At 53.2% G+C, this 9,840-nt stretch overlaps 1 protein-coding gene across 1 annotated transcript; it reads right to left on the bottom strand.

Annotated features, from left to right (window-relative positions):
* Window positions 1-2,697: 2,697 nt before the first annotated feature.
* Window positions 2,698-3,018, bottom strand: LOC135986273 (feather beta keratin-like). Its single transcript, XM_065630206.1, has one exon. It carries the CDS (start codon window positions 3,016-3,018, stop codon window positions 2,698-2,700), a length of 321 nt encoding a protein of 106 aa, XP_065486278.1.
* Window positions 3,019-9,840: the final 6,822 nt, after the last annotated feature.

The raw sequence follows: 9,840 nt of genomic DNA, 5'->3' as shown, positions 1-9,840 counted from the left end.
GTGTGTGGTGCGGAGGGGCCCTGGAAGGGACGAGAGGCTGTTGAGCAAACGCAGGGGCGTGGGGGTGCGAGGAGCGGTGTTGCAGGAGGGCGAGGGAGTGGGGAGGCTGGTGTGGGGCTGTGGGGAGCGTGGCGGTGGGGAGGCGTGAGGGCTGCTGAGGCTGGGGGCAGAGCGTGCTGGAAGAGAGGGGCCAGGCGGGGCAGGAGAAGGAGGGGAAGGGGGCTGAGGCTCACCTTGTTGAGCGCGGAGGGAGGAGAAGGCGTCAGGAGAAGTGTGTGAGGGAGAGAGGCACTGGGCCGGCTTTTATGCTGGTCCTGGCTGGGCGGGACAGCCTTTGCGCATGACGGCATTTTGCAGCCAGCAGCTGTTGGATGCCACAGCCTGGCCAGGAATGAGGAGGGTGTGTTTTCCTTCCCGCAACGCTCCAATTTCTTGTTCTTGTCTTGAGGACGTGTCCAGTTGGCCCTGGTGGCAGCTTTGAAGTGCGAGCATTAGAGGCCAAAGACTTGGTGTCGATGGCGCGTGTCAGGGCGGGCAGAGGACGCGGCCAAAGCGTAGGAGAGGTGGGGTGTCGTCGGTGAGGTCATCGCATGGCACTTGTGTGGTTTGCGGTGTGTTCTGAAGAGGGGGCCCCATTTCCTCGCAGCCGTGGCAGGCTGGTCAGGGTTTTATAGCTCTGCTGGATGTGAGGTGCTACCCTTTCTGTGGTGTCTGTTGCCTTCCCATGTTTCTGCTGTCTCACTAAGCCTGTCTTAGACCTGGCCTTTCCCGTTGACTCTGTCCTGTCGGTGTCCTGCTGCCTCTGTTTCTTGTAAGCCTTGTAAGTGGACGTATTTGTTTTACATGGCAAAGTTCTGGTTGCAAGGGTGCTACTGGGGTGGTGTCTTTGAGAAGGTTTCAGAAGATTGCCCATGTTCGATAGAGAATCCCTCTGTTGCAAAAGACCTGCCGGTAGGAAAAAAGACTTGCCTTGGTCAACAGAGAGCTTTGCCTTGAAATCAGGAAAAGAAGAAGAGTTTGTGACTTTTGAAAGAAGGTGTAGACAACTTAGGAGGTGCAAAAGGATGTAGTTGTTTTTGCAGGGAGGAAAATAGAAGGGCCAAAGCCCAACTGGAACTTACCGTTGCTTCTGCCCTAAAAGGTCATAAGTTTCTTTACATAAATTCACAACAGAAGGAGGGCGAAGGAGAATCTCCATTGTGCATTGAATGTGGGGGCAAACACAGTGGCAAAGGATGAGAAAAGTCCTTAATGCTTTCTTTGCCTCAGCCTTTAATAGTAAGAGCAGTCGTTTCCCAAGTAGCCAGTCCCCTGAGCTGAAAAAAGGGATAGGGAGCAAAACGAAGCCCTCATAATCTACGGGGAAATGGTTGGTGAAGTGCTAAAACTCTTAGACACACACAGGTCTATGGGGCGGATGGGATCTTGCAAAAGGTTCTGAGGGAGCCGGTGGATGTGCTCACCAAGCCACTTTCCATCATTTATCAACAGTCCTGGTTCCCTGGGTAGGTCCCAGTTGACTGGAGTTTAGCAAGTTTGACACTTACTTTTAAGAAGTGCTGTAAGGAGGATCTGAGGAATTACAGCCCTGTCTTTCTGACCTCTGTGCTGGGGAAGATTACAGAGCAGATCATCTGGAGTGCCATCATGTCACATGTATGGGACAACCAGGTCATAAGACGCAGTCAGCATGAGTTTGTGAAGGGCAGGTCCTGCTTGACCAACTTGATCTCTTTCTATGACAAGATGACCCGCTTAGTGGATGAGGGCAAAGCTGTGGATTTTGTCTACCTTGACTTTTGTAAGCCATTGACATCATTTCTCCTGGAGAAAATGTCTGCTCATGGCTTGGATGGGTGTGCTATTCACTGGCTAAAATACTGGCTGGATGGCTGGGCCCAAGAGTTGTGGTGGATGGAGTTAAATCCTCTTGGCAGCCAGTCAAAAGTGCCGGCCTTTGGAGTGTGAATGTGGGGTGAGTGCCGAGGGCTGAGGCCATTTCTCTGCGCAGTGTTTGTGGGGCCGGAGTGGGACTGGGCGTTGTGGAGGGGCGATGGGAGGCGTGCGTGGGGCCGTGCACCTGAGAACCTGGAGGGGATGTTTGCATGGGAAAGGGTTGGTGAAGGAGAACAGACAAGACTAGACTAGAGCAGTCCAGTTGCAAGGGACCTACAGTGATCATCTAGTCTCACTGCCTGAGCACTTTGAGGCTGAGCAAAAGTGAGCATGGTATTAAGGGCATTGTCCAAATGCTTCTGGAACCCTGACAGGCTTGAGGCATGGACCATCTCTCTCGGAAGCCTGTTCCAGTGTTTGACCACCACCGTGGTAACAAAATGTTTCCTAATGTCGAGTCTAAACCTGGCTTTGCTTTCGGTGAGCTTGGAATAATCTTAGGAGAAAAATGAAGAGGAGGCATCTCATGCGGGGATGCAGGAGAATTTTATTGAGGAACAAAAAGGGTGAAAAGGCAGGAGCACCAAGTAGAAGGTCACAGGTATAAGCTGCATGTAGGACGACCAACAGCTGAGGTCACTTGTGTGACATAGATGTTGCCAGAGCACCAAGGTCTTCCTGCCTCTTTTAGAGGAGGAGCCACGGCCAGCAGGTCCGCGTGCCGAGAAGGGTCCAGAGGTGAGTACTCAGTCCGTGTTGTGGCTTTCAGGGTGTTGGTGTCAGGGGTGGTGGCGAGAGGCCTTAGCAGATGTAGCCGCCCCTTCTGCCGCCGCAGGAGCCCAGGCCTCCGAAGCCGCCCAGGCCTCCGAAGCCGTAGCCGAAGGCGCCGGAGTTGATGGCAACTCCCTGGGCACCAAGTTCGTTGCCCACGGCAGCCGATGAGGAGGATCCGACGGCGGTGCTCTGGGGGTAAGAGGTGAGGATGGGTCCTGGCAGGGTGACCAGCACGGCGGGAGGCTGGATGACGACGCGGGAGTCCTGGCACTGCAGGGAACAGGGCTCGTTGCAGCTGTTGGCCAGCGGGGTGGGTCCGCAGGGGCGGCAGACGTCGTAGCAGGCCATGTGTGTGGTGCAGAGGGGCCCTGGAAGGGACGAGAGGCTGTTGAGCAAGCGCAGGGGCGTGGGGGTGCGAGGAGCGGTGTTGCAGGAGGGCGAGGGAGCGGGGAGGCTGGTGTGGGGCTGTGGGGAGCGTGGCGGTGGGGAGGCGTGAGGGCTGCTGAGGCTGGGGGCAGAGCGTGCTGGAAGAGAGGGGCCAGGCGGGGCAGGAGAAGGAGGGGAAGGGGGCTGAGGCTCACCTTGTTGAGCGCGGAGGGAGGAGAAGGCGTCAGGAGAAGCGTGTGAGGGAGAGAGGCGCTGGGCCGGCTTTTATGCTGGTCCTGGCTGGGCGGGACAGCCTTTGCGCATGACGGCATTTTGCAGCCAGCAGCTGTTGGATGCCACAGCCTGGCCAGGAATGAGGAGGGTGTGTTTTCCTTCCCGCAATGCTCCAATTTCTTGTTCTTGTCTTGAGGATGTGTCCACTTGGCCCCGGCAGCAGCTTTGAAGTGTGAGCATTAGAGGCCAAAGACTTGGTGTTGATGGCGCGTGTCAGGGCAGGCAGAGGACGCGGCCAAAGCGTAGGAGAGGTGGGGTGTCCCAAGTGAGGTCATCCCATGGCACTCGTGTGGTTTGCGGTGTGTTCTGAAGAGGGGGCCCCATTTCCTCGCAGCTCTGACAGGCTGGTCTGGGCTTTGGAGCTGTGACAGGCATGAGGGGCTGCCCATTCCACGGCGTTTGATCGCTCACCTGCCTGCTGCCATCTCCTTCAGCTTATCATTAGACTTGGCCTTTCCTCTTGATTGTGTTCTGTGGGTGTCTTGCTTGTAAGCTTGTAGCTGTGTGTGTTCATTTTATGTGGCAAGATTTTGGTCGCCTATGAGCTTCATGGTTTTCTTATGTGAGAAGATACCAGAAGATTCCCCCATGTGTGGTAGAGAGTCCCCATATGCTGAAAGACAAGCTGGCAGGGAAGAAGACTGGCCTGGCCTTAACTGAGAGGTTTGGCTTGAACTCATGAGAAAAAAAGAGAGTTTTTTCCCTTTGCAAGAAGAGGCAATTAACTCAGGAGGAACACCAGGATGTTTTTAGGTTATGCAGGGGGAAAATTAGAAGAGCCAAAGCCCAAGTAGAACTTAATCCGGGTCCTGCTAGAAAAGACAATACAAACTTGTTGTGTACATATTTTTGCAATGAAAGGAGAGCTAAGGAATATCTCCAGCTTTTAGTGGATGCAGGGAGCAACAGATTTACAATGGATGAGGAAACGACCTTAATGCCTTCTTTGCCTCAGGTTTTAATGGTAAACCCAGTTGTGCTCTGTGTACTCAGGTCCCTGAGCTGGAATACAGGGATGGGGCATAGAACGAAGCCCCCGGAATCGAAGGGGAAATGGTTGGTGGCCTGCTACACCATGTAGACACACACAAGTCCGTGGGGCCAGATGGGTTCTACCCAGGAGTTGTGAGAGAGCTGGCGGAGGTGCTCACCAAGCCAGTTTCCATCATCGGGGAGGTCCCAGTTAATCAGAGTTTGGCAAATGTGACGCTTATATAGAAGAAGGGAAGGAAGGAGTATCGGAGGATCTGCAGGCCTGTCAGTCTGACCTTGGTGCCAGGGAAGGCCATGGGGCAGGTCATGTTGAGTTCCATCACGCTGCATGTATGGGACAACCAGGCGATCAGGCCCAGTCAGGACGGGGTGATGAAAGGCAGGTCCTGCCTGACTAACCTGATCTCCCTTGTATGACAAGGGGACTCACTTAGTGGATGGGGGAATGGCTGTGGATGTTGTCTACTTAGACTTTATTAAAACCTTTGACACTGATTCATTTGGAGAAAGTGTCTGCTCATGGCTTGGACAGTTGTACTCTTGACTGGCCAAAGAACTGGCTGGATGACTGGGCCCAAATAGTTGTGGTGACTGGAGTTAAATGCAGTTGGTGGCTGCTCACAAGTGGTGTTCCCCAGGGCTCAGTACTGGGGCCAGTTCTGTTTAATATCTATCTCCATGATGTGGACGAGGGGATCGAGTGCACCCTCAGTAAGCGTAGGCTGGAAAAAGGGAGGCAGAGGGGAGACCTTCTCACTGTCTGCAACTACCTGAAAGGAGGTTTTAATGAGGTAGGTGTCATTGTCTTTCCTAAGGAACAAGGAACAGGACAAGAGGAAATGGCCTCGAGCTGCGCCAGGGAAGGTTTACTTTGGATATTATGGAAAATTTATTCACAAAAAGTGTTGTCAAGCCCTGGAATGGACTGTCCAGGGTAGTGGTGGAGTCATCATCCCTGGAGGTGTTTAAAAGATGTGTAGATGTGGTGCCTGGGGACATGGTTTAGTGGTGACCTTGGTATTGCTTGGTTAACAGTTGGATTTGATGATCTTAAAGGTCTTTTGTACCTGGAACAATGATTTGATTCTATTCAATGGCACCAGCCAGCTCCAACCTGACTGGCTGCTGGCGAAACCTGAGCCATTCAGCAAGTTGGTAGCACAAATGTGTGAATATCTTTAAGAAGGGGAAAAAATCAACTGCACAATTGTAACTGGAAGAGAGGGGGAGATATATGTAAGAGAAAAATGTCTACAGACAGCAAGGTCAGTGAAGAAGGAGGGGCAGGACGTGCTCCTGGTGCTGGAGCAGAGATTCCCCTGCAGCCCGTCGTGAACACCAGGATGGAGCAGATTGTCCCGCTGCAGCCTGTGGTGATCTCCCTGTCCTTACAAAGACTCAGAACCCTTTCGTCAGATTTCCTCTCCTCATCCAATTGAGGAGGGGGAGTGACAGAGCAGCTTGTTGGGCACCTGACAGCCAGCCAGGGTCAACCCACCACAGAGCCCCATCTTCCCGGCAGAGCAGGGTCACAGGCTTGTTCCTGCTCCTGGTCCTCAGTGCCCCAGGCCGTGCCTCAGGGACCTCACACTGAGGAGGATGGTGACCTCACAAAAGGTCTTTCTGTGTGACCTCAGAGCACAGGGACGGTTGCTTGGTGTCCCCTGCACTGGTGCTTCATGGACCTTGCAGCAGGGAGGCTGGTGGTCTAGAGTCCCCCTGCATGGGTCACTGTGGGGCCCTGCATGGGAGAAGGGATGGTGGCCTGGTGATCCCCCTCCAAGGGATCAGTTGTGGACCCCACAGGAAGGCGAGACTGTGGTGTGGGGACTCCCACGTAGGTGGGATGGGGACCATGCAGCCAGGTGGACAGCGCAACAAGGACCCACACTTGGGTGAGATGAGGACCCCATAGCAATGGAGTGGTGACTTGGGCATCCAGCCATGGTTGCCCAGGGTCATGGCAAGAAGCAGACCAAGGATTTGGGAGCCTGTTTTTGGCCCTGCGACCTGAGCGTGAGTGAAGATGTTGTCATGGGCACTGCCAGGTGGTTGGGCTGGGGACCACAGGAAGCGGGGGCCATGACAGGGGACCCCACTTGGGTGCCCTGACACCCTGCAGCACAGGCAGGAAGTGCAGAGTCTGTTTATGTATTTACTGATTGCAGCTTTTTGGGGTTGTTACTTAATCAGGACATTTTCCTTCCGTCTTAGCTTTCCAAGTCCCCTCAACTACTGTTGCCCGAGGCCTTTGGTTTAGTTTTTGTCAGCATTTCTACTCATTCGGTCCCCCTCCAGCAGTTGTTTTGAGGCCATTTGGTGAGGGTTATGTACTTATTGTAGAAGAAGTGTTGATTTCGGGGTCCTGAAAGGCGCATTCTGGAACCCTCCAGGTGCTTCTACAGCGGCTGTAAGTGGCCTCCTGATTGTCAGGTTGTTACCTGCTGCTTGATGGTCATGTTGTTATCTGCTCCCTGATTGGCTGGTCATGGAGGTGCTTAGGCAGTGCCTGGCTGTCTTGGGGGGAGGCTGCAGCTGTGGGGCTGAGGCTGGTGAGGTCTGGGAGAGCTGGTGAGGCTGGTGAGAGGCCCAGGGGAGCGGGACCGGCAGGCAGGGGAGGCTGGTGAGGGATGGCCTTTGGGGTGTGAATATGGGGTGAACGCCGAGGGGTGAGGCCATTTCTCTGTGCAGTGTTTGTGGGGCCAGAAATGGACTGGGTGTAGTGGAGGAGCAATGGGAGGCGTGCGTGGTGTGCGGGGCTGTGCGGCTGAGAACCTGGAGGGGATGTTTGCATGGCAAAGGGTTGGTGAAGGAGAACAGATGAGACTAGACCTGTCCAGTTGGAGGGAACCTATGGTGATCATCTAGTCCCCAAAACAGGGTTCTTTACCTGGTGTGCATACAAATGAGCCAAATTTAGCACACAGAGACAGGGTATTGTTTATTGCACAGTGGCGGAAGTCTGGAGGCTGGAATAAAGCCAGCATGCTAGCAAGAATAGTAAAAGGTAATACATACATAATCTTATCACTAGGTTTACACCCTAAAGAGCCAATTGGTTGCACATTTGCATATTGCATTACATAACCTGTTTAGTGTATAATGAGCAACATTCAGCTGAAGGACACTTTATCCAACCATCTCGAGATACGTTTTGAAGCAGGACTCAACTATGTGTGCAGGCTTCCAAATGTCTACATGTGCACAGTCAGTGGTGTCTGTAGTTCGTGATCAGGTGTTATGCAAGTCATTCTTCTCTTTGTTATATCAGGAGACTGACCTAAATCTGAAGGATTTACAAATCTTTAGGTTAGCAAATGCAGACAGGATTCATTCTTTTAAGTGATGACAAAAACCTGACCACTTCAGGGCTGAGCAGAAGTGAAAGCAAGATAATGAGGGCATTGTCCAAATGCCTCTGAAAAACTGACAGACTTGGGGTATCAACTGGCTCTCTAGGAAGCCTGTTCCAGTGTTTGGCCACCACCTCAGTAAATGTATCTTTCCCGTAATATAGTCTGAACCTCCCTGATTCAGCTTTGAACCATTCCCATGTATCCTGTCACTGGATCCCAAGGAGAAGAGCTCAGCACCTCTTCTCTCCACGTCCCCTCCTCATAAGCTGCAGAGAGCAATGGGGTCGCCCCTCAGCCTCCTTCTCTCCCAATGAGACAAGCCCAGTGTCCTCAGCCACTTCCCTAAGACATGCCTTCCAGCCCTTTCACCAGCTTTGTTGCCAGACTCCTGGTGCCTTCAAGTACCTTCAGGTCTGTCCTAAACTGTGGGACTCAGAACAGCTCACAGTACTCCCCTACTAGGGACAGGATCAAAAGCTTTACTAAAATCCAGAAAAACTACATCCTCCACCTTCCCTTCATCCACGAGGCAGGTGACCTTATTGTAGAAGGATAGGAAATTAAACAGGAGTTTCCCTTAATGAACCCCTGTTGACTGTACCTGAGGATTACATTATCCTTAAATGCCTTTCAGCAGCACTCAGTTGGATCTTCTCCATAATTTTCCAGGTACTATGGTCAGACTAATAGGTCTGCAGATTCCTGGCTCTTCACTCAGACTCTTTTTTTAAATTGGAATAATGTTGGTTGGTTTGCAGTGAGTAAGGAGCTCTCTAGACTCTCCAAACCTGCTGAATTCAGTGGAGGTGAGTATCGAGATGTTTGTTCACCGCGTGAGTAGCGTTTGTTGGTGAGCAAGATGAGGTGGGGCAGGAAGGGTCTCTGTGCGTCTGTGTTGATGGTGCTGGAGTGGCTGGCAGGCAAGAGGCAGGTTGGGCCAGCGCAGGGCTGGGCTGGGGGTGCCAGTGAGTCAGCGTGACTCATGTCTGCCCCCCAGAAAGGGGGTTGTGTATCTGAATGTGCATAAGTCCATGGGGAAAGGTGGTTTGAACCCAGGATTGCTGAGGGAGCTTCCTGATATCCTTTCACTGGACATAGAGGAATGTCATGGAGCTGAGCAAGGGGAGAGGCCAAGTCCTGTTTCTGGGGAGGCGTCAGTGCCGGTAGGTGGGATGGCTGGGTGCCAGCTGGAGAGAAGCATCTTAGCAGAGAAGGACCTTGTGGTCCTGGTGGAGAATAAAAGGACCCTGAGGTGGCAATGAACCCTTGAGGCAAAAGGGGCCGGCAGCCTCCAGGGCAGCATTGGGAAAAGTGTTGGCAGGAGGTTGAAGGAGGTGACCCTTCCGCTCTCCTCAGCACTGGTGAGGTCCCATGTGGGGTCCTGTGTGCGGGTCTGGGCTCCCCAGTGGATAAAGGAAAATTGCGGGGCCACGTACATGGTAAAGGGTCTAGAACATCTTCCATTTGAGGAGAGGCTGAGAGAGCTGGGACTGTTTAGCCAGGAGGCAAAGAGCACTTGGGGGATGTTGTCAATATGTGGAAATCTTGGAGGGGAGGGAATGAAGTCTGTTTGCTGGGAGGGCTGGAGGGTCGTGCTGGGGGAGAGAGTTAGTCACGTCTGTGGTGGAAGGGAGAGATTTTGTCTGAGACATGTGCAAGGAAGCATTGTCATGTTGAAGCCTCTCTTTGAGCCAGTGATGGGTTTGTGTCACATCCTGGAAGTCGTGCGGCACCAGTGTTGGTGGTGGCATATTTCCTAGGAGAGGACTTGTTTCCCTTTTCCGTCCATGGGCTATTGAGCCCTGTTTTTGATCAGGTGAAGTTGGGTGAGCCACGGGACAAGAAAACAATAGGCTGCGTCTCAGGCTGGGGTGCAGGAGAGCTTTATTGAGAGGAAAGAATGAAAAATACAGGAGTGCCAAGTGGAAGGGAGCAAGTCTGAGGTGCAAAGAAAGATGTGGGAGAAGTGGAGAAGGGCCACAGGCCACGTTTGCAGGCAGCCCAGGCTGCCCCTTTGCTGCTTATGTGTTTGGTGCCTGGAGAGGAGGAGCCGTGGACAGCAGGTCCATGTGCCAGGAAGGGCCTAGAGGTGCGTGTCTTCAATCCGTGCCGTGGCTTCCAGGGTGTGTGTGGTTGGCGTCAGGGGTGGTGGCGAGAGCCC

Source organism: Caloenas nicobarica, chromosome 2 (assembly GCF_036013445.1).
Source record: "Caloenas nicobarica isolate bCalNic1 chromosome 2, bCalNic1.hap1, whole genome shotgun sequence".
Lineage (NCBI taxonomy): Eukaryota > Metazoa > Chordata > Aves > Columbiformes > Columbidae > Caloenas > Caloenas nicobarica.
The sequence above is the reverse complement of the archived record's forward strand: the minus strand, read 5'-3'. Positions and strand labels throughout refer to the sequence as shown.

Excerpts from the sequence above, each read along its gene's own strand:
- LOC135986273 (XM_065630206.1), bottom strand. The coding sequence starts at position 3,018 with ATGGCCTGCTACGACGTCTGCCGCCCCTGCGGACCCACCCCGCTGGCC.